Source organism: Polistes dominula, unplaced genomic scaffold (genome assembly GCF_049000335.1).
Source record: "Polistes dominula isolate Pdom_NZ unplaced genomic scaffold, Pdom_raw_medaka contig_79, whole genome shotgun sequence".
NCBI classification, from domain to species: domain Eukaryota; kingdom Metazoa; phylum Arthropoda; class Insecta; order Hymenoptera; family Vespidae; genus Polistes; species Polistes dominula.
In genome coordinates, this window is record NW_028300916.1 from 3,787,858 (window position 1) to 3,812,445 (window position 24,588).

At 37.6% G+C, this 24,588-nt stretch overlaps 5 protein-coding genes across 6 annotated transcripts; all 5 read right to left on the minus strand.

Annotated features, from left to right (window-relative positions):
• Positions 1-538: 538 nt before the first annotated feature.
• On the minus strand, positions 539-1,582 carry LOC107074257 (uncharacterized). The gene is made up of 3 exons (XM_015335508.2): positions 1,534-1,582; positions 1,104-1,458; positions 539-1,022 (listed from the first exon to the last, which is right to left on the minus strand). The coding sequence occupies exons 1-3, from the start codon at positions 1,543-1,545 to the stop codon at positions 937-939; spliced, it is 453 nt and encodes a 150-aa protein (XP_015190994.1). The 5' UTR covers positions 1,546-1,582; the 3' UTR covers positions 539-936.
• Positions 1,583-4,299: 2,717 nt separating this feature from the next.
• On the minus strand, positions 4,300-5,052 carry LOC107074265 (uncharacterized). Its single transcript, XM_015335516.2, has 3 exons — positions 5,034-5,052; positions 4,691-4,949; positions 4,300-4,608 (listed from the first exon to the last, which is right to left on the minus strand). The coding sequence occupies exons 1-3, from the start codon at positions 5,043-5,045 to the stop codon at positions 4,433-4,435; spliced, it is 447 nt and encodes a 148-aa protein (XP_015191002.1). The 5' UTR covers positions 5,046-5,052; the 3' UTR covers positions 4,300-4,432.
• An 883-nt stretch (positions 5,053-5,935) lies between these two features.
• Positions 5,936-7,004, minus strand: LOC107074497 (uncharacterized). The gene is made up of 2 exons (XM_015335991.2): positions 6,592-7,004; positions 5,936-6,275 (listed from the first exon to the last, which is right to left on the minus strand). The coding sequence occupies exons 1-2, from the start codon at positions 6,923-6,925 to the stop codon at positions 6,127-6,129; spliced, it is 483 nt and encodes a 160-aa protein (XP_015191477.1). The 5' UTR covers positions 6,926-7,004; the 3' UTR covers positions 5,936-6,126.
• Positions 7,005-11,003: 3,999 nt separating this feature from the next.
• LOC107074496 (uncharacterized) lies at positions 11,004-13,791 on the minus strand. The gene is made up of 3 exons (XM_015335990.2): positions 13,587-13,791; positions 13,015-13,387; positions 11,004-12,815 (listed from the first exon to the last, which is right to left on the minus strand). Exons 1-3 carry the CDS (start codon positions 13,752-13,754, stop codon positions 12,529-12,531), a joined length of 828 nt encoding a protein of 275 aa, XP_015191476.1. The 5' UTR covers positions 13,755-13,791; the 3' UTR covers positions 11,004-12,528.
• A 2,560-nt stretch (positions 13,792-16,351) lies between these two features.
• On the minus strand, positions 16,352-23,914 carry apd-3l (apidermin 3 like). Of its 2 annotated transcripts, XR_016176021.1 has the most exons (5): positions 22,990-23,914; positions 20,568-21,216; positions 20,237-20,449; positions 18,185-18,355; positions 16,352-16,723 (listed from the first exon to the last, which is right to left on the minus strand). XR_016176021.1 is itself a non-coding variant. In XM_015335987.2 (3 exons), exons 1-3 carry the CDS (start codon positions 23,068-23,070, stop codon positions 20,229-20,231), a joined length of 951 nt encoding a protein of 316 aa, XP_015191473.2. In that variant the 5' UTR covers positions 23,071-23,911; the 3' UTR covers positions 18,875-20,228. The 2 variants fall into 2 exon arrangements, 1 of the variants encoding a protein (XP_015191473.2); XM_015335987.2 differs by lacking the exons at positions 16,352-16,723; positions 18,185-18,355 and having other exon boundaries at positions 18,875-20,449; positions 22,990-23,911.
• Positions 23,915-24,588: the final 674 nt, after the last annotated feature.

The window sequence follows — 24,588 nt, forward strand, 5'->3', positions numbered from 1 at the left end:
AACACAATATTGCTGTCTCTCTTATTTTTTTAATTCTTTTTTATAATCTAAAAAACAATTTGTTTTTTTTTCCTTTTTATCCAATAACCATTAAATCATTACTTATTAATTTTTACATGATTGGATGTGTACTTCTTTATGATTTTATGCAAAGATGTAATGCATTTAGTTGTTCGGAAAAACTCGAGTCGATTTCTATGGATTATGTCAAAGAAATTCTTTTAATTAATTAAAACAATACAAGGTGACAAATTTAATAAATTTAAGGGAATATATATATATAGTATTTGAAACAAATTAATGCTTGTGAATGAATTTATTTTCTTATTGCTGAATAATATGTATTTAAACATAAATATATCTAATCATTTTTACAAAATTAGAACGTGTAATTGTGAAAATGTTAATTGTAAGATAAAAATTACAGGTGGAATGAATAGTTTTGAAATGGACAATTTTTGGAATGAAGGATTTTCGTATTTTCTGGGAAGACAAAAGTCAATTATCATGAAGAAGAAAGAAGAAAATCGAAAAGAAATATGGTGCGGAAATTCTTTTATTTTGATAAGAAAAGGCGCATCGTGGAGTAAGAAAAAAAAATAATAATAGATGCTGTAGGAGAGTATTATTCTCGCGAGTCATTGAGCGAGATGCGATAATAATGGAGCTAATAAGCCGTTTAAGGGGGTCGTTATAAGTTTCGCTCGAGAGAGGATAGCGTTTAATTGCCTAAGGTTAAAACTCGTAGTCGCGTTTCCATGATCTCAAGCTCGTCCTTCCGCCGAAACGAAGCAGTCGAGAAAGTAGAAAGTTGATAGAAGTCTTGAGTCGAGACGAATTTTCTTCGAAACTCGCATCAACGTTTCAAGTCCAAGCAGAAAATCGTTGAAATCGTAGAAAGCAAGACGAGGGTTGAGTCGAGACATTTTTTCTTCTTTACCAAAGGCCATGAGCCACTAAACCATGAGGTACAACACCAGGAGCGACGATAGCTCCAGCTGGTCCAGAAACTACAGCGGAACCTATACAAGAAAATCGGATGTTATTAATTAAATATTAAAGATAGTGGAGTTGATGACGAATTAACAATAATTTTCACTTGCCATGAGCTGGTCCAACAACAGCAGCACTACCAGCGACTGGTCCTACGACAGCAGCATGGCCTGCGGAAGGTCCTACTACCGCTGCGGATCCTGCAGAAGGTCCAACCACTGCTGCAGAACCTGCGGAAGGTCCAACAACAGCTGCGGATCCAGCCGAAGGGCCAACCACGGCTGCAGAACCGGCTGCAGGACCTACCACGGCTACCGATGGTGCACCTGGTGCAACAACGGCTGCTGCAGGGGCTAATGCAACACCATGGCCCCAACCGAGAAGGCCTAAGTGTCCCAAACCAAGGGAACGACGTTCGCGTTCCGGCAAAGCCGTCGCGACAGCGATTACAGCGGCGATGAGAATCTGTCGATAAAACGATCAAGATTCTAATATCGTCGATTCTTCAATCGATTCTTTAATCAATAAAGTCAAACTTACCAAACACTTCATGATTGTTCTTTTCGATGAGTCCTGGTAGGCTTCACTGATATCCAACCCTTCGATCAACCGCTCTTATATACCAACTCAATAACACTATCACTCTTGTTAACCTTCAACCCCTTCTTTAAACTATCAATACGGAAATAGGTGTGGTTCTTGTTTCAAATGACATTAAAATATTAGATCAAAATTCCAGATCCACCGACGACGGCGACCGAGACCTTTACACTACTTTCTTATTAACAACTTGAATAATTCTAATCTTGAACGACCGGTTATATTTCATTTCTATAACCAATACTCTTTATTGTCTCTCATTACTTTTTATAATATAAATATCTTTCAGAGAAAAATGAAAAAACTTCTTTTGAACAAAATGTATTTGTTCTGTTATTCGGATTAAAATGAATACGACCAATATATATATATATTGTTTTTATTTTCTTCTTCTTCAAAAAGATATAATTGGATCCTTGAAAAAGGAAGCACGATGAAACTTCGAAACTTTTGATACGCGACTTTCGATACGGGAATTCTCTCCCGGAGAATTTCTATTCTTAGACTCCTTGGATGGATCTTTAGTCTTTGCCGACAACGAAGAGTCGGAGAAGCTACGAAAGAGGATTGCCCCTAGGAAGTTTAGGGAAGAGTGCGGTTAAGGGGTAAGGGTGGTTATTGAAAAATTCATAGATACGAGCCCCTTTGTGTCGATTTCGAAGCGATGGATTCCTTTTCAAAAAGTATTCCGGTTTAGGGTGAACGATCTTTTCTGTATATAGATGTGTATGGTATAGTGGAGTCATTGAAATATTTTGATATCTTCTTCAAAATTAAATAACTCTCTCTCTCTTAAATTTAAACAAAAATTTGTTCTCTTTTATAATAAAAAAAATCTCAAATATAATAAGATCTTTGGAAGAAAATTCATTTGATGCATTTTATAAATTCTTTAAAACTTTCAAATATTATTTTTATTTACCATAATATTAAACACAAATGGTTACCAGTTGAATTTTTGTCTCTCTGTAAATTCTTTGACGTAATTCATCTCTCTAACAATTATTACAAAATCATCAAAAGTGTATGGGACAACGTAGCATTCGTTTTGAAGTATGTACTTTTATTGGCAGAGGACAATATCGAATTGCGGAATATATATCCGATCGTTCGATAGGGGGAATGGAGCATCCAAGCGCAAATACAACCGCCCTGCGATAGACTGAAAATAATTAGTGCGGTGAAACAATTATCGAGTGGGTGCCAACGGTGAACGAATGCCAGCCACGATATCGGCACGATTCGGAAGCAAACGGTTTTCGGCAAATGCTTCATTCCCTCTCGTAAATATACTTGCATGTATGTATATATGTATGCATGTACCATATGTATGTGTCTGTCCTCAGTGTGTACAATAAAGCAACGAATGAAAACGCGGAAACGGAAAATTAAATAGAAGGATCCGTTTCCCCGTGGTTGAATTAAACTACGACAAAACTAAACAATGAATTAATTCAACGTTATTCGAATTTTTATTAATTACGATTATAATATCTATCCTTTAATTAGCGTATCTTCTTTGAGTAAAAAAAAAGAAAGAAAGAAAGACATCTGCTATAAGTTAGGACATTCGCTCGTTAAAATGTTAAACGGGTCGACTCATTACGTACCCGGCAAGGTTCGTTTATCTCTTACGGAAGTGAATCAAACGCTATGCGGAAAACCAAAGTTCCGTCGGTTTATATTAACGAGTAGAAAGAGATATCCAAAGACTTTAATCGTACATTAACTTTAATGATACATTATAATCACAATTAATTTCGAAGATAACTATCGACGGAGAAATTACACGTTTTCAGCATGGGACGCTTTAATAAATATCCCATTGTTTAACCATCGATGTTTCACGAGGGAACTCTCCCCGTTATCGGATTCTATTCATACATTCTTGGGATATAAGTTGAACATTTTTGTCCTCGTTTAAATTGACAACCTGTTTATTGAATAGAGACAAATTATATAATAATAATAATAATAATAATATATTGTTCATTAAGAGGATATACATTTTTTACAAAATTATATACGTAAAAGTAATATTGTTTGAAAATATCAATGCTTTCCGTTAATTCATTTTAAAGAGAGTAGAAAATTGTGATCTTTACCGTTATATACCGTCCTTGATAAAAGAATAAGTAGGTACGAGAAAAGGACTCGTTCATGCGGGAAAAGGAACGTGTACGGATTTAGTTGAGATGACCGTACTTGGCAATGAAACGATTACTGCTCCGTTAAACCATTAGATTCGTCGTGTAACGAGGCGAAACAATTACGACGACCATGTACGAGAGCTCGTGTGTCGCGTGTATCGTTTGCCACGTGCCACGAGGATCGTTACTCGCTTCTTCATGTTAGAATACGTTCCTTCTTTCTATGAGTATATATATATACACACACATACAAGCATATATGTGTGTATAGGATTACGCTTACACACGTATCTATTCGTTTTCATAGCGTAGGCGCTTAACAGCACGATGCAGGTGCACCTTCCAGTCTCGTAATTTTTACTTTCTTTCCCTTCTTTTCTTTATATTCTTTTTTTTCCTCCCAACTACTCTGTAAAATTCTGTTCTCAGGGTTGCTTCTTTTTGACTTTTGAAAAAATATTCCATATAATGAACGTTAAAAAAATGTAAAGTTGAAAAAGTTACGAAGCAATTGAAAAAACGGGAAAAATTCTTTGAATATATATTATATTAAACGTTTTAATTGATATAATTATATAAATTCGTATATATTTATTAATCTCTACATATTTATAATTTTATTTAATCGTTGTTAAAAAATGTAGTAGAATGACGAAAGAGATTTTCATATGTAAATTAACTTTTCTCTATCATCCGTGAAGAACATTGACAGCAGGGATTACAGCACCGTGAGCAACGCTATTCGTAGAAATTATTCCACCGTCCGGACCAGCGACTACGGTACTTCCCGCAAGCGGTATACCAGCAAGAGATGCTGTTGCTGCGTGAGATGCTGCGATTACCGTGCCATGTTCCAATCCGTTATCTGAAACAATGCATTTTAATGAAATACTTATTTTTATAATTTGACATTATAAGCTTTTATTGTTAATTGTTATATTTCTTACCAACGACTAACGCACTCAAACCTAAAGATGGTTCGGAGACAAGAGTAGGACCAGCGACGGAACCAATTACAGCAGATGGTCCAGCAACCGATCCAGATACTACAGCAGATCCAGAAACTGCACCACTTACGCTAACGGGTCCACTGACTGAACCAGTAACAGCAACTGCTCCTTTATGAGGACCAACAACAGCTGCACTAGGTCCTACGATTCCACTGGGTGCAGCATAAGCTACTCCAACGATAATTGTTAATAGGATCTTCAAAAAAATTCGATTATTACATTTTGATTAATTAAATATTGTTAAAAATATTATTAAGGTGAAACATGATAATATTTCTACCAATGGTGTCATTTTTCTTTCTCTTTCTTCGGACTTTCAAAGACTAATAATTATACGATCGACATTAATGCTTTTATACCATTCGTTGACCCTGAATAACAACTCCGTTTATTTTTTTCTTCCATTTAAATGTCACTGCAGTATTATAAATAAATCTCAGAGTTCCTGGAGCCAGCCACTTCTACGTTTGTTCTCATCTGGAAGCACAGAGGAACGAACGCTAGCGAAAGCGGAAATTGAGAAAAACGCGTGCTACGAGGAAACATCGTTAATAACGACCCCGTTTCTCTCTGCCAGCATGACTATCGGTATTGCAATCGAACTTTCGTTCGTCTCTACTCACAGCAGAGATGTCCAAACGGAGAATACTCGGCTGATTGCACTAACGTTGAGGCAATTTCCTACGATTACTGGCGGCAAACGAACGGATTGAAATCAAAGGTGTACTCCGATCAGTTGTGCCGGAGATAGCAACGGACCTACAAATACGACGACGACACAATGGCCTGCGAAATACAGCATGGAGACGGTCACTCACCTCTAAGGTACCATTGTTCCGGTAAGGAATAGTCTAATTCTAAGATGGACGATTATATTGTGATCATTTGGAATAATAGATTCCATTGGATTCAATAACGTATCTATATCACAATACGGATATTATACGTATCATTTGGGAGTTAATACAATTACTTTTTTAATTATAAATTAATTACAATTTTTCTATAAATCTGGCAGAACTAAATTTTTCATATTAAATATCTGAAATAATAAAATAATGAATATCCTGGATAAATGTTAAAACTCAACACTTTTCTCTAATTAATTTCGATTTATAGGATCGTCTAATAATTAGTATTTTCGTATGCATAAAATGTGAGAAATAATTTGATTATGTTTGCTTACATTTTTATTACGTTTGCATAATATATGAACGTTTTGTTATGTACATAAAACACACAAGAGGTTCGAACGATAAAGAGGTATTTGCGGTATAATGGTGGAGATCACGTTGCGTTCGTTCTTAAATTGGCATAGGTCATATGAGAGATCAGTCGAGAGTCGTTGGTATTATTGGGTAACCAAGTTGAAACTAGTAGTGGCCGGCATATCCGCGAACCACTCCACCGAGACCAGCAGGTCCTGCAGCGATGCTACCTGAGGGTCCAGCGATGAGTGCTGGAGCAGCAACAGGACCAGCAAGGGCAGCAGGTCCGACCGCTGGACCGGCAAGAACCGCGCCTGAAAAAAACACGTCGTGCCATTTTAATACGTGTCCGCCTAGATGTCACAAGGAGAGAGTTATTGAACGCGGAAGAATGGATGTTAAAGTGTCATGCTGATCTATCGTCGCTAACTAGATTCGACAAGATCGGTATTCGTTAAGTCACGCCTTTCAAACAAACTGTTTTCAAATCGTGACGTATTTACGAAGTATTGTTAATTCATTTCGAATAAATGATAAGATAGAAAAATAGAAAAAAAGCAAAAAATAAGTAAAACCGACGTGTAGCAATGACATGTATATTCCGCAATATGAATTTATCAAAGGACTTACCAGGCCATCCGAGACCAAGAAGCGAAGCTGGAGCTGCAGCAGCTGGCCATCCATAGGCTGCTCCAAGGACGGCAGTACCTGGAGCAACGCTGCCAGAAACTACAGATGGTCCAGCAACTGAACCGGTGACAACGGCACCTCCGTCAACCGCTCCGGATACTCGAGCAGGTCCAACGACTGGTCCCGAAAGGGCTGCAGGTCCCAAAGCTGGGCCAGCTAGTGCTGCTGCACCGAGTACTGGCCCAGCAAGGGCTGCACCGGGTGCCCAACCCGAAGGTGCAGCTGATGCGGCCGAAAGGATGGCGATTAAGATGCTTCCTACTACGGTATACATGATGATCGTTGAGTTCGGTGGGTTGTCGGAAAAGGGTTTGTTCGGTGACTCCTTGTAGCTGTTCTTGCTAGCTAAGGCAGATCTGATCTATCTAAACGCTCTCGACGACGAGCTTTTATACGAGATCGAGTATTATTGTCTTCGGTCTAGCTCGACGATCCGTACTCCCTCTTATTCTTTGAAGCCTAAGGCGGGGCACGGGACACGCCAAACATTCTCCACGGGGCTACCCGCGTGGCCGTTGACACAACGGACACCTTATCAACCTCGAACCACCACCCATCGAGTATCTCCGTGTGTCGTTCAAATGCCTCTGACGCCTCACCTCGATTTTACCTCCTACCTAAGCGTGTCTTATACACCTTGTCGCCTATTTTCTTTTTTTTTTCTTTTTCTTTCTTCAATCTCCATTCCATTACATTTGCTCCCTTTATTCTATACAACGCGATAAGCATCCATGTCCGGTTGTTGTTTGCTTATCCGTCTTACAAAATAATCTTTGATTGACCTGTCGTCGCACGATCGATTTTCAATATTCAACAAGAACGCAAACAATTTGTCTCAACAGGAAGTAAATGCCAATTACTATTGTTTCGAAATCCCGATTAGCATACAAGAACGTGGATCGATAACGCATTATTACATGTAAATCACATAGTTGCCCTACGAGCATCGAAATTTCCAAGGGAAATTTACTTCCACGTATAACATCGTTTCTTTTTTCCTTTCTTCTCTTACCCCTATCAAAATTGAAATGTTATTTTTTTGATATACCACAAGAAAAACCTCGGATAAATCTTTTTCACGTTTACGATCTTACCCTTATAATACCATTAAATTTATTCTCTCAAGATCTATGCCAGTATTAAAACGTAACAAGGAATAATTATACGAGAATACACGTACGACATTATACGATAGTTTTATCGCTAACATTTATCCCGGATTTTAAAGTTAAACGAGTTTTCAAAGTTGCATCGTGATCTTGTTATCGTAATTTTACATTCTCGACAACGAGGATAATATCTACAATGATTTTTATTATATATTTCTCTGAAAGAGGAAGAGAGAAGAAAAATCAAATCACACGAGGATATTAAATGCATTATCCATCTTGGATACGTTTAGGCGAGGCACAGTGCCCACTCTCAACGTTGATAGTGGAAAGAAAAAAAAAAGTGTCGAGATCCATTGTAGTCCGACGCAAGTGGCGCAAGTTGTGATGGTGGTTGTGTTGGTGATAGATACACTTTGAACGTCCTGTCGCGGAGCCAAGTTCGTAATGGATCACCGAGTGTGTTCTATGGATCGCGTTTGGAATATCATTACTCTGTTTCTACTTTCAACAAGGTGATTACGATCAGCAAATTTCTTTCGCACCTTTCCTTCATTCTTTTTGTCCTCATCATTCTCGTCCTCAACCCAAAGTTCAATCTTAGCTTTATACCACCCATTGTTACAGGATTAGATCAACCGATTACACATACTTAATAATTAAACTCATAATAATGCGGGGGCGTCTCGTTAATATGAATAAAACTAAAAAATGCAAATAACAATGAAGATAGAAACAACGAACAGTTTGAACAATCTTAAAAGGATACTTCGTTGAGATTTTCAGTAATTCCGGGATATTACGGAATTCTACTACTCGGCTAAAAGAAATATGCGCGTTAGACGTGTTATCACTTTTTCCAAACTTGATATTGGAATCGAGCGAACAAAGTTCCTTACGTTCGACGTAAGTAATCGTTTCACGACTGACTTACCGGCAAACTTTTCAGATTCTACCCATCCAATTCTTTCTAAAGAAAAAGCAAAACTTCCTTTTTTTTTTTTTTTTTTCTTATAAAAGACTGTAAAGCTGTGGTCAAAGTTTCATTCTCATTGTTCAATTTCAAAATCCGTTTGTTTGGCATATAGTTTCAATTCTTCTTATAACGTCAAACTATATATATATTCTAACAAATTTAGAGATATCCCCAGTAATCGGGAAAGGAGAATATATATAAATGAAATATATAAAACTGGAATGTCAGATAAAATTGTTCACGATGCAACGAGCATATTGTTGAGGAAGATGAAGAAATGAAAAAAAGAGGAAAACGAATACCACCATAGCGTAGGCAAGATTCTCGATCGGATCGTGATCTATTCCAATAAAGATCGTTTGTTGTTTGGTCCACCAGAATCGAGAACGCACTTGCGTCACAACGAGTTTCTATCCTTCAGAGATAGAGTGATTTTTCTATTCATTTTTTTTTCTTTTTTTCCCCCTATTATGATTCCTTCCTTTTTTCGCTTTTGCAGTAGGAGAAATAGCGAGAAGCAGGTTAGAAGAACCAGCCCCGCCTTTTCACCCTTCTCTCTTTCGACAAGTTCAGTTCACCGACCCACGTGCGTTACCGTAGTCGGTGATCCCCGTTCGTATAAAAGCTCACTTAGCATCAGCTTGCGCGACAATGTCCCGTCGCGATGCTCGATGGAAAGTTGCACTGATGTTGATCGATCGAAAGAGAGAGAGAGAGAGAGAGAGAGAATGAGAGAAAGAGAGTTAGAGATTGGTTGCTCACACAAATCGAACGAACGGATCCTGATGCTAGTAGAAACGGGTGGTCCACAAGATGAAAGCTGGAAAGCCCAGTAGTTGAACGAGCTTTTCCGGACACTCGACTGTTCGACCCTCTTTCAAATTCCTCGTTAAGGGAAAAAAGCTTCACTTCTTCCGGTGAGTACAATGGAAATATCATGGATACTCGTTTTCTGCTTGTGTTGTTTGAATCAGACTGCAACAAGAGGAAGAATAAAGAAAAATCTTCTTTCTTCCTTCCTTCTCTCGTCCTACTCTTTACCCTTTTTTTTCTTCTCTTTTTTTTTATTCCTATGACTTGTCCTGTATCCCCGAGGATCATGGCCTGACGACAATCTGGTTCTTTCATTCTTTCTTTCGTTTTCTCTCTCTTTTTTTTTTGTAGGAAAAATGAAGTACAAAAATATAATTAACTTCACTGTTAATTAACCTTTGCAATTTTTCTAACGTTGTTGTTGAAATTGAGATAGATCGTATGGTCTTTTGATATTAAAATTTAGACAAGAGAGCTTATTTTTTTTTTTATTTCTAAAGCTGATGATTTTTATCTTATCACAAAACATTAACATATGAACAATACTACGATAAAAAGTTAGTTTAATAACTTTTGTTTGAAAACATACATAAATCGATATTGTTGAAATGATTTCTTTCGCACTTATCCGAACCTTTCTTTTTTTTTTATCGAAGGGCTCGTCGTCATTATACGAAGAAAATGATGATTGACGAAGATTGTGGATGGATAGACGATGATCTAGGACAACGATAGAAAAACATCGGCCACGGTTATTACATGCCACGCCTTTCCTTCTACCACGTTTTCACGCTCTACGACAACGGACAGATGGAAAACAATCGCGCTAACTTTCTTCATTTTATGTCTCGAGTCTCGAGGAACAATCATGAGGAATGCCGTCTTGAATAACACACGGTAGCCAAAGCCGAGGATCTATCCGTATCTCGTGACACGTTTCTAACTCTGACCTGTGTTACGTGACGTTTTGAGTAATTTATTGTAACGTCAAGGTAAATTTATAATATATATCATTCTATGCGGATGTTTAGAAGGAAACAAATGAAAGAACAAAATTCAACTTAGATATTTTGCACCACTGTCTACCTCATATTCTTTTAAGGATACATTAACACACACACACACACACACACATACGTTTTTTATTTCTATTTATTGAAATGTTATAATTTTACAATCATGTGTGATCTATATATATATATTGATGTATGTTTTAACTTTATAGATTATAAGATATCGTTAATAAATATATTACAATGAAGCAAAGAGGAGAATTATTTGACAATGTTTTATAATAATTGTATGAGATTATTTTATTCCAATGATCATTGTATTACGATGATGATAATGAACATATATATTACACATGTATACGTTTGATTGTTTTATAAAATATATCAAGAAAATAAGACAACAAATTATCTTTATTATTTGTTTGCCTAGAAATAATCGAATAATATAATATAATGATATATTCTAGCATGAAATAATATACCATACTTTTATACGTAATAATTATATATAATCATGTGCAATCAAATGCATGCTAGATAAATTCTAACAATGATGATAGAAATGTCAAGAATCGTAATAAAAGTAAGTTTAAAGTTCTCCTCTTCGTTTTCATCGTAAAAAAAAAAAAAAATAATAATTGGAGATGAATTTTCAATTCTCAGTGATAATTTTTCTTTTGTTTTTTTTTTTTTCGGTTAAGATCAGCATCGCTGATTTTAACAAGACTGATATAAATGGGTGACCTTTTGGAATTCGTGGGGGTGCGGTGTTCCATTCTCGCAATACGTCACGAGCAAAGGGGACGACGACAGGATAGAAGAGGAAAAGAAAGGAGAGGAGAGAAGGGAGGAGGGAAAAGAGGAAAAAAGGGATTACGGAACGGTAGTCTGAGTCTCGCGCTAATGCACGAGATGCATTCGCCTTGATGCATCGGAAACGGTGCACGTCGATCGGACTACGATGGGAACGCCGTGGCCTGTGAGTATATCTCGATAAAATATTTTTAAATATAGTACTGCGGGAAGAATGTATCTCTTTAGTTATTTTATGTTTTATCGAGTCATTTATTTTAATTATTAAATCGATTAATTTATTTCTATCAAATTTGTTGACGTAAAAATGGGATGATATATAAAAAAGAAATAGAATTGAACAGTGATGAGGGGAGATAGGAAATAATTCATCTGACATTAAACTCAGGAGAAGGTTATTTTAACATTTATAGATTATTATTTTTTTTTTTTTTATTAAGAACATATTTTTCTACCGTCGCATATTCTTTTCTCTTCAGTTTTTGTTTTGTTTTGTTTGTTTCGTTTCTTCAAGTCCCTTCAGTAACAAATTTAATAAAATTTAACGCATACGAGTATCGTACGTTCCTGTGCAAACATCTTGCGTAGAGAGAAATTATAACAGATTTTAAAAACGGGATGCGTCTCTAAAAAGAATCTCTAATTCCTGGAAATCTCTTAGTTTCCTGGAAATGTTTCTACAGAAAAGGGGAGAGAGCACATTTATTCTTCTCTTACAAGAGAAACCATCGTTATAAATACGCATATTCAGCTGAAAGCACCGCGAATGCTCCTAGCGTCGTCGTAAAACCGTGCGAAAGATATTTCAAAAGAAAAGATAAAGAGAGACAAACCGAAAGAAAAGAAAAAAGTCAGACAAAGAAAAAAAGAGAAGAAGAGAGAGAGAGAGAGAGAGAGAAAGGGAAAAAGTAATAATATCAAGTTAATGAATTACTTGGTTGGCGTCAGAGAAAAGGTTGGAAAGGATCCAAAAAGTAAAAGAAAAGTAATAAAAAAAAAAATATGATAAAAACGCACAAAGGAACGTAGCTTATCGTGTAATATATATATAGAAAGAAAGAAAAAATAATAATAATGATTGAAGGGATATAAGAAAGAAATCGGAGCATTTTAGGGACAAGTATTAAATGCATTTCATGGGACGTCACTCTCGTTACCAATGACCGTGATTATGTAATCCAGCATGAACACTACCGTATCCTGCACCATGAGCAGTGATTTTTCCCGAGGGACCAGCGATGATCACCGAACCGGCATGAGGACCGGCGACTGACGAACCACCGGAATGGGGTCCTGATACAACAGCACCGTGGGATGCAGGTCCTGCGAGGATTACTCCGTGTCCTGCGTGCCCTGCAGCTCCTGCGTATCCACCGTATCCACCGTGTCCTGCGGGTCCTGCATATCCCGCGTAACCAATATAGCCAGGAGAAGCATAACCTGCGATTAGTGAATTATTAACGTTGTTTGATTTACTATAAAATGAACAAGTTAAATGATTTCCATCAATTCCATCGTCGAAATCTATTTCAATATTATTTGTTTAATACTTTAGACATTTTTTTATAAGATAATTAAATAAAAGTTAAAACGTAGATTTGAAATATAATATTGATAAATGATATGAATAAATAATTACCTCCTAGCGAAGGAGAGGAATAATATCCACCATCGTACGGTCCGTTATAACCTTCGACATATGCAGGTCCAGCAACGGAAGCTGTGACAACGGCTGGACCAGCTACAGCACCAGATACATGAACCGGTCCAGAAGCTGAACCGGATAATTTTGCTGGTCCAATCGAGGGTCCGGAAAGAACGGATGCTCCAACGTGAGGACCAGCCACACTTGTATGACCTAGTAATGGTCCAGCCAAGGCTACCCCATGTCCAGGATATCCACCATGATAACCGTGTCCGTAACCAGAGTAGATTTCACGACGTTCTCGAGAGGATGGTGCACCGGTAGCAAATGTGGTGCAAACCACAAGTATGATAACCTGAGATACGAACTTTCGTACGGGGGTAAGTTTGTCTTATCTTTTATTCATAATTTACAAATAAATTTGAATACTTTGTAATTGATTATTAAGAAATTCGTATATGTGTACGTGAAAAATGATTAGAATAATTTTCAAGAGAAAACAAGAAAAGAAAATATTGCAAGTCGTGGAAGTTTGTGAAAAATCTAATAAAATATGAAATACTTACGAGAGCTTTCATCTTGCTGAGTTCTGATCGTCGAGTGTACTCGTGCTTTTCTTCGTCGGAGTTTATATACCTCCTGGTGTAGAATCTCGACCGCGCCCCCGTTGATCCCTTCAAATCATATCCGTCGATGGTGGTGACTCGTGCATTGTGCAAGAACTTTGCTGCCATCCGGCACACCCACCCTCGAAGATATGGCCCTCTTGCGCATGACCTTCCAAGTCATCCAAGAATGGTAAACCCCGTGAAAATGATCATATTAAATTTTATCTTCGGATATATATGTATTTATCTACCTACCATTGTCCTTATTGAATTTACTTATTAATCATTTCCAATAATACGAACTAATAATTATTTTATTATCTCTACGTGGGAGATTAACAAATACATTATATCGTGTCTATTAATTTTGTTTTATCATCGGTGAGATTTTAGTCATTTATTTGTCGACACGGTGACAACTACAGTCGAATAATTATTTGCTTTCAATATAATCGATGTCATATCGTATTACCGTGACAATCCAATTATTCATTTGCGTATCATAATTAATTAATTATTAATTATCGTTAACATATGTACAATACGTTAAAGATCATATGTTATTTGAAATGTAAATTATATCAAATAATCCATATATATATATATATATATATCCATGATTAAAGTTATCAAATTTGTAGACCTAAAATCTGTATGATGAAATCCATCCGAGTTCGTATTACTTCGTAAAATAACTCTCAAATTTTCTCATACTCTTTTCTCTGTCTCTCTTCCTCTACGATGAGATCAAAGCGACCGCAAAATCAAAGCGCCTTGAGGAGTCTTTAAACGTTACTTTCAAAGGTAGCAGGTTTTCATCGAGATGTTTCAAAGAAATATCAGAGTCGTGAATCTTCTTAATGCTTCAACGGACATAACGATTGGAATTTTCCTTTTTTCCATTTTTTTCTTTTTTTCATAAAAATAATTGTAAATGGTGAGTGCACCATTTAACGTTATATTACCATGTAAATTATTCAGAAGACTAAAATTATACGCTCATCTTATTGAAGTCAATGTCGAGTGAAAAGATAGATAAAGAGGTTCTCAATAATTAATAGGATTCTCATAGGAAAGTACGACTTCGACCTTTAAATAGCGAAATATCGTGCGATCTATACTGTTCTAATTCTTTCGAAATGTACTTTCATCTAGCTCCACTGATATTATCCTAACATACATGACAGAGATATACTTATTCATTCGTTCGTCTCAATTAAATATTTCAACTAAAGTGTTTTAACCAAACATTTTATAGAACATCTTTAACTTGTCGTAATTCACTACCTACAAAGATAATTTTATACTTTAATATTACCACAATCATTTGTTAAATGATTTGTTAAACTCACACGAAGAAATAGTAGATATTTCAATAAAGAAGGTAACACAACGAAATATTTCTAACTATATATACAGAAAGATATCATTAACGTTTTCGATTTATAACGTGATTTGTTATACATGTATATATGCATGTATTCTCATGTTTCAAAAGGAAATGAGATGTGTAATGTCCGTTTAGTATTTCTACGATTAAAGTTCATAGAAGACAAAGAAGCTCGTAAGAGGTGAATTGTCGACCTTTAAAATGACGTTTAACAAAGAGAAAAGATAAAGAGAGACCATGGGTCGATCTAGTTCCATTCGATTGGCACGTTTCTCTCTATGGATTGTGTGGTGGCATCGATTCTCGATTTTATCCGAAGAAACGAGAAATCTAGCTTTGAAATTCGTAGGTTCTCGTTCATCGGAAGAACACCACGATTGAACGTGATCGATGTTAATGGTGAGACTGACATTTGCAGTCATTGTCTGCTGTGCACACCACCACCACCACTGGACTCAACGCAATCGTTATGGCTTATGGGAGTAACCTGCGATCGTACCTCATTGTGGGATCCGTGGTCGAAAGCGTTTGCGATAACGATTACTACGTTATGTTACCACTTTCGTGAAAGTTCGGCAGATGTGGTAATTTCGGAACGATTTGAATTAGAATTAATGTACCTTAGGTTTGTTTAATCGTATGATTAAACCATTTACGTTTAAAACACGAGATATTATCTATGAGAAAACTTCATTAATTTGTATAATAGTTTGACGGATACTAATCGATCACGAGATCACGAGAAATCGTGTAGGTTGTTGAATTATAATTGTATTATTATATTAGAAAACTAAGTGAGTATGCTTATTTCTCTCTATCTGTTCGTAGAAGATAGAATTGACCTTGGCCCCAAAATAACTTCTCTCTGTGTCATAATAACTTGTAAACAAACTCTTCTGAGAATAATCTTCAACTGTAATTACCACCCTCGAGAGAGAGAAGTGAAAGGACTACGCCTCTTCGATCGGTCATTATTACTATTGGCCTGCTGCTTGAATTCCAAGTACTTAATGGCAAGAAATTACGAAATGCTTTTTTTTGTTTTTTTTTTTTTTTTAATGCTCTCTTTAGAACATTATCTCCATGCCGTTTATCACGCCTTACAGAATACTTATATAATTGGTTTTCTTTATTTTATTGATTTAACTATTTACGTTTGCCAAGTTATCTTTTATTTATTCGAATAAATGACAATTCATTTTTACAATAATGTTTTATAAGTTTTAATGTTGTTTCTTACAGGTCTATAAATTTTTTTTTTAAATCATTCTTTATTATATATTATACTTTTAAAAAGTTACCTAATGGCAGAAAATCTTTCACGAGAGGATTATGCATTTTTTAAAGATATAACAAAACAAACGATAAAAACTTTTCCAGTAGAACGCTAATGCAATATATCGCGAAAGAGAGAAAGAGAGTTAGGAGAGAATAAAAGAGAGATAGAAAACGAAAGCATTATTTATATCTCGAGACATTCGCTTAAACGATTTCACAGGAATTCAGTCATTAATCTCGATTACAAACAAGAAAGATACTGTTGCTAAGTACCTGACTACTAACGGAACATAAATGATTGCTGATCTCGTTAGAAATAATTTAATAAATGTTAATTAAAACTTATTAGTTATCTCTAAATGATATTCTGCAATGATTCGTTGAAATTCGTTGCGTTGTGTATCTTGATTCCTCTCGATTGTTTTCACTGAAACAAAAAGAAAAATTAATTCGATTAGAATAAAAAAAAAATAAAAATAAAAAAAAATGAAATTTGTAAAACAAACGTAACGGAGAAAGAATTAAATTTATCAATTAATCTTTTATCTGGCGTAGCATGAAATCTATAAACGGTGAAATCTTTTCGCGTTAATGCCAATAGAAAGTGTTGTTATTTGTTCGGTTCCTGGATGATTCGTTTATTTGATTACACATCCTACATAGAAAATAAAATTAACTATAATAGAATAGAACTTTTAGAAAAGTAACCAATTTTATTTAACACATAGGAAGAGATAAATACGACAGATTGCGGTTTAAATATCTAAAGTACAATCAGAAATGTAACTGGATTGTACAATAATGTATACTGGGTGATTCATTAAACTATTATCACTTAAAATATCTTCCTAATTTTTTTTATTTAGCGAAAAAAATGATTGATGACAAAGTTGAGATAATATTTTCAATGAAATCCTTGAAATAATACAACTTTGTTTCGATAGGTTTATTGTTTTTTTCTTTTATAAAATCAGGAATTAAATAGATTTTTAAAGATAGTAATAGTATTAAACCACCCGGTATATATTTATATATAATATATACGCATCTTGTGAACCGTTTAATATGGATGAGTATCTCCTGGGAAATAAGGAAGTGAACCGTTAAACAGAACTTGGAATATTCTGGTACAGATATGCCTCCGTTTCATATGACTAACCTTACTGAAAGCCTTCTGCTATTTTACGCAAAAGCTTTAAACTTCAAAATGTTTGTAAACATTATGTGAAACGACTATCGTTTTGCATACATACATACGTATTTCTTAATAGATCTATCAACATACATTAATAAAGAATAATATGCTAATAGGAAACAATTTTGAATTGAAACTAATTCCATTATCTTATGAACGAACAATCGAATACAATTTGTTACGATAAATCCACACAAACCAACCTTGATAATTGTTTTACGTTCGAATGCAACTTTTTTGAGACTGTACGAATGGTTTTTCCTATGAAAAAATACAAATAAAAATAGTATCGCTAAAAGCCACTAAACCACTTTGAAAGTATTAAACCAGAAAGAGAGATAGAAGATTATTTGATCGTTTCGTTCGTCGAGTTTGAAAACTACTTTTCCAAAAAGGAAATTATATTTCCCGAATAGCGAAATGAAATATTTCGAGAAGTTATCAAAGATAAAATCTTTCTCTTTTTGTCTATTTATTTCTGTGTACGACATATTTGCAAACGAATCATCGAAGATATACAAAAGTCACAGGTATTCAAGTTTTTCAAAAGAAAACGTCGATACAACGTACACGTAAATTTTGCAGATGAAAAATGACGAGAGAATGGTCTTTTATAATTCATAGAAAGTGATCTAATAATCTCGAGGAAACAAACTATATGACTTCTGTTATAAATCATAGAAGAAACCTTACCTTAGAACAATGATTTAACTTCGATGATTAATCGATCTTTTTCGTGTGCAGGTTGAAATCGTTGCTATCCGGTCTATTCTCTTCTCTCCAATTCCTATGGTCGAAATTTGGTCTATCGATTAATCGATGTCCACCTTTATTGTTTCGTCGGACTGGTGCAGGATAACGAAGCTAAAAAAACGACGGGTGAGTGAGATTTTTCGATTCTTATGGAGAAAAAGAGAGAAACAGAAAGAAAAAAAAAACAAAGATAAATGAAAACAAGATTACTTTATCAAGTTTTGTTACACCTATACACTCTCGCACAAGATATGCGATATAACCGAAATGAATTATTTTCTTTTCTGCTTCTCTTTATTTGCCATTCGAAAAATACACTTTGTTTTCGTATAAAACAAACGAGGTTTTGATCTCATCGTATCGCGGATACGAGTACAATATCGATATCGTTGCATCGTGTCTACATAGCAATGAACGATTTAAGATAGGTCAATATTTGTATACACAAAATGAAAATAACTCAAAATCGATTAGTTTGTTAGTACTCGATCTCGTTGTTATTGATGATTTTTCACAATTCTCTAAATATATGTTGATATATAATATAAAATGAATAATCGTTAGATCTTAAAAGAGTAAGTAAGGATGACAGACAAGGTTGATTATTATTAGAAGGATAAAGAGAAAATGTTTTTTTTTTAAATACTGATGCTTTATTTTATATAAAGTATTGTATAAATGTATAAACGCTATAAATACGTGGTATCTATCTATGGTGGTGGTGGGGTGCTAGTCGTGATCGCAAAGAAAGGGTATGACGAGGGCGGGCGGGGTCGGGGGCCGGCGGCGGCGCGCCATCTATATACATTCGTTCGCTCACGGGAAGGGCTGACCTACCATAATCTACCGGTCTCTCCTTTTTCACTAACATATAAACATAATAATATAATATATGTATAGTGTGTGTATATGTACGAATACACATATGGTAAATGGTGTGTGTGTGCGCGCGTGTGTGGCAATGTGTTTAAATATATATATATATATATGTATATGTATATATAGTTACGCGAAGAAATGTAGAATAGTAATAGTAGTAGTATGTATACATATCTATATATATATATAAAAAAAAAGAGAAGAGAAACATATAATGCGCATGGACGAGCAATGTAATATAATAATAATATTTATGCTTGTGGGTGCGGCAGTAAGTATAACAACACACGAGGCGTCGAGCCCCGCTCGAAGGGAGAGAAGAGTAATAAAAAAAAAACTGATGGTGGAAGAAGATATAGAAAGAAGAAAAAGAGTTTGATAATCGAAGCAACTAATCGGGGTGTTCAGAAAACAGAACAAACCCAGTTGGTCCGATGACGAAGCGCCAAAGCTTGTCCACTTTCCGAGAGCATGGCCGATCGTGTATAGCTTGCAACAGGCACGCGTCCTTAGATCTTAGATAGGATGCTGCCTGATTCCTGACCGGCTCGTGGGTGCGCGAGATCTTGAACCCGGCGACCGCGGTAACGACCGATCGTTTTGGTCGTACTAAGCGACAATTGACTAAAATATTTCCAATATTAGGAAAGTGTGCGTACCGCGAATCACGAGTGGCCGGGCTCACGATGCGCATTATCCCGTTTCACTATCTCTCTTTTTTCCTCTCTGATTTTGATATATTATCTCTTGTTCTATCTCTTTTGCTCCGTCTCTCTTTTTATCTCTCTATTTCACTCTCTTCCTCTCGAGGCCGATACGAGCCGGCCTATCATCCATCGAACGGGAGGCTAGGACAGATCGGTGAAACAACGGGATAATTCGTTGAAGTGAAAATCCCGTTGCGCCGAGCGCATCCTACCACCGAAGATAGTATAGATGCTATACCACTTTATGACCGATGCGCGTTCCTACCATGTTCCGAGATTGGACGAAGCTTTGGGAAGAAGACGTTGTGAGCGCGTTTGAGGATCGTCCGGAGACCGGTAAGTGACTGTGGTGGGTTTGCCGCCGTCGCCGAGCCGAGATCGCTGGGGTCTTGAACCATCTACCAACCGTGGGCAATTGGTGCGGGGATGATAGCTCCGTGGGAGCCGAGTCCGGCGTGGATGGCGCCAGATGGTCCGTTGATCACAGCAACTCCGGCGTCATGTCCGCCGATGCCACCAGCGATTCCAGGTCCACCACCGATGACAGCAATGGCACCAGGGCCACCGAGTCCAGCACCAAGACCAGCACCTCCAAGAGCGCCACCTCCCAAAGCGAGTCCTAATTTGAGAGAGAAAAGAGGTAGGGAAAAAAAATAGGAGAAAAGATTGGATTAAATGAGTTTCTCTAGGTGATTGTAAACGATTGCGTTGGAAGAAGAAAGAAGCTCTATATTTACCAGCGAGTCCAGCACCACCACCTGGAGCGGCAGCAGCAGCAGAGCCAGAGCTTCCATCGTCACCGTTGATTCCACCAGCACCAGCGTAGAAGGCAACACCACCGTAGCTGGGTCCTACAAGGCTAGCGGTAGCCTGGGATGGTCCTACGAGGGTGGCGGTTCCTTGGGATGGTCCTACGAGAGTGGATGGTCCAGCAGCAGGTCCTACCAAGCTGGATGGTCCGGTACGGGGTCCACCAACGGATTTGGCACCTTCTTGGGGTCCAGCGAGATCAGATGGGCCAGTCTGGGGTCCTACGTTAGCCTTGGGTCCTTCAGCAGGTCCGATGTCGGCCCTTCCTCCGGCTACTCCTCCGGAAACAATTTGTTGGACTCCTGCAGCTCCAGCAGCCGCCGCGGCACCAGCAGCGTAGCTAGCACCAAGACCACCAGATCCCAAACTGGAGGCACCACCCTGGAGGGAGGCAGCGGTTCCAGCACCAGCTGCGAGTCCACCGCTAAGTCCGGCACCTCTGCCGAGACCACCTCCATGTCCGGTGATGGCCAAACCAGCACCTCCGCTGTATCCACCGTAACCACCATAACCACCGTAGCCACCATGTGCGATACCGGCACGGGCCGTCGCTACTGCTAGACAGGCGAACGCGATCTGCAAAGGTACAAACCGGTTACTAATTTCTACCGCGGCGGTCATCGTCGAGGCTTTGCCACACTCTTCGTGCTTCCGATACACTTACGCCAACCGATTTCCCTCGCGCCTATATCAAATGACGTTGCAATTCGAGTTATATCGGTTTACGGAAGCGCTCTACTACCGACTATTACCAACGCGAATCTCTATTTTCATTGGCTCGTAGTCGATTACGAGACGACTACCGTCCGCGCGCCAGTTTAGCTTTCACTTGGAATCGCGATTGCTCCGTTCCCGGAATCCGTATGAATTGTTTCTCTTCGTATCTCTAACTTCCCGATTCAATTTTCGATACTTTTGTCCTCAAATTATTATGATATTATATAAAAATATCTTAACGAAATGTTTTGAGTTTGCTGTTAATCCTCGTAACGTCGTACCGTAACGTTTCGTAATTGGAATGATAGCGCGCGCGCCCATCGCATTTTCCCATAGTTAAGGCAGCCAACTTCTCTCTCGTTTTGACTTGGTTACCACGCCTAACGCGACAAGACCATATTAGGGGAAGAAATTCTTGACCGTTCCGTTTGCTAATAGGCACTTTCCTATACTCGTAGAAAAAGTATTCGACTTGGATTTTATGCAATCGTTCGAAACTAAACTTGGACGCAATCGAACGCACGATCTAAGCCACGATATTGCACGATATTGCACGATATTGCACGAGATTCGATAAATTAACTCGTATCGAATACGAGTTTTAACTAGAAATCTTCTTTTACGTTTTTCCGAGATCATTTTTCTTGATCTTTTTCATCTTTTCTTAGTAAGTTCGAAAGGAAGTGCGTTTAGTTAGATCGAATGATGTTGATGATGAGCTCGCGTTTCACGCCCGACTTAAGACATTGCACTTAAATGGCACCGCTTCGCGACCTGGAATTATGCATATCTAAAAACGACTTCTCGAAACTTTCACATCCCGTTAACGCGGAACGAAGGTTCGCGAGCCGTGAGCTGTGAGCCGTGAGCCGTGCGACGAGTCTGACCGAACGTTCCCGCGACCCTCCCGACTCTAAAGATCGCATTTCGTAATCTCTAACGTCTAGAAATCTCGCGAAAAGCACGATCTATTGTAAATCATCCTGTAACTTTAAAGTTATATACTCGGAATACTCGTCTATGAAGAATCTGCAAAGGATTCACCAAGGACGGTAACAACCGGTCTCTGATACGATTCCTTTTCAATGACGAGCACGATGATACCGACAACAACCGGTTTTACTTTGACTCGCAATAGACGACGACCAGATTGCATACTTTATGAATGAAAGTCGTAACAGTTGTATGGTGCCGATTCGTCTGAGACTACTTTCGAGTTTCGCGGACGACAAACAAAGAGAAATGGGTAAAACGAACCCTGACATTGAATCGCGGTTAGAAAGATTAATACGTTGACAAGGAAAATCAAATCGACGATTGGAATTGCAATTCTATGTAAGACGAAATGAATCGAAAAGTTATAGCAAAAAGTATGAAAAAGAAAACGGTTTGAAAAGTAAATGATTTGGCAAAGGGGTTAAAGAAATGAGTTAAAGACCGATTGGTTGCACGAGAAAACTATACGATGATTATTTGTGGAATATGAGAAAGCGATACACCCCGGCGAATAGAAATCACCCCGTAATTGAGCCCGTAATATGGATCGTAATATAGATCGTAATATAGATCGTAATAAAGCCCGTAATATTCAGCCCCGTAATTTAGCCCGTATCGGAATCCGTAGATACTCACAAAGGCCTTCATGTTTGTTGTGTGTTTGGTGAGCTGGTAGACCGGTGAATGACTGACTTGGGCCGGGCCGGCAGGCCTCATATACGCCTAACTCTACTCTGTCCACGCTCCACAATCACCATCCTTTCGAAAGCAAGGCGCTCCACCACCCTCCCCCCAGAAAAACTATAATCCTTGCGTATACCAGTGACGGCGTAGTGACTCCGTAGTGGCCGGGAACCCGTGGGGGTGGTGAGGGGGATGCCGGGGGAGGCTATTACTAGTCGTCGTCGTCGTCGTCGTAGTCGATATTCGCCTTTGCTCGCCTATACTCGCAGCAACTTGCAATTCGAATAGGATTCCGCTCCGCTCCCCCAATCTGAGTGCAACCTGGCACCACCCGGTCGTGACAACCCAAAAGAGCTTGTCTCTTTCTCCTTGACCCTTCGAATAATGATTCTTCGTAATACTCTTTTCTCATCACTTCACGATTCGCCACACGTTGTTCATCCAACAAATCCTTACTTCCCTTTTCTTTACAAGTCATTCCTTACCTTTACCGTAACTTATTCTGAAATAAGCATATCTCCATTCGTGTTTAAACGCGTGCCTCCTCGAATAATTGACGTCGTTATTATATTTCTTTCGTATGAATATAAATGCAACCGAGGGCGAAAGCAAAGATAACAATAAAAACATAATAAACGTTCGTCTCTTCCTTTTTATGATAACAATCTTTCTTACCTCGAACGAATACTTACTAAGTCACGGTATGTTCATATAATTAAATTTAATAGAACAACGTTAATTTCTTCCTAGTTCATTTAATATGGGCTTTTGCCTTAGATAGATGCGAACAATGATAAAGTTTGATAAAAAAAAAAATGCCTAAAGGGTGACTTTGTTCTTTTCGAAAAAAGTTTTATTCCAAGGCATTCTTCTTAGATCCTGGAAGATCGTTGAAACTACTAAATCGAAGTTTTCATTTAGTTAGTTTAGTCGTTAAGGGAAAAACTTTGTCGTTTACAGTTGACAAAGAAAGAGAGAGAGAGGGAGAGAAAGGGATCCCAAAATGGCGAGGCGCAGTCCTGATTATGGCCCGCTCGTTACGTGGAAACGAGGCACCTTGCATCAAAAAGGAGTTTCGCGTTTGGAGCAACGCGAAACGTTCTAAAGAGTTGGAATTACGGGTCGTTGAATGAGCTTAAGAGACCTGAATTCTTTTCTCAATAGATTGGTTGCTACTGCCGTACCTCGTTCGTTACTTATTACCTCAATTTACTAATTTCAACTATCGAATAACCGTCTCTGAGCAACGGGAGATGAACGTTTTAAAACCAAAGGGATACCAAGAAGGGATGGAGAGGATCCTTCTTGCTAACCCTTTCTCATGTCCTTCATCATCGATCGAGGTTTCCAGCGAAGACTTGTAAAATCCCATAGAATCTACTTTGTAATTTGGAGTAGGATTCTACTTTGAAATGATAGGAGCTTTAAATTAAATGAACGGGATTATTGCCAAATTCGATGAAGTTTGAAAAAAGATAAAGAGAGACGATGAATGAGAGGGTGGAAGAAGAAAAAGAAGAAAAAAGAAGAGTTAAGAGAGAATGAAAGATC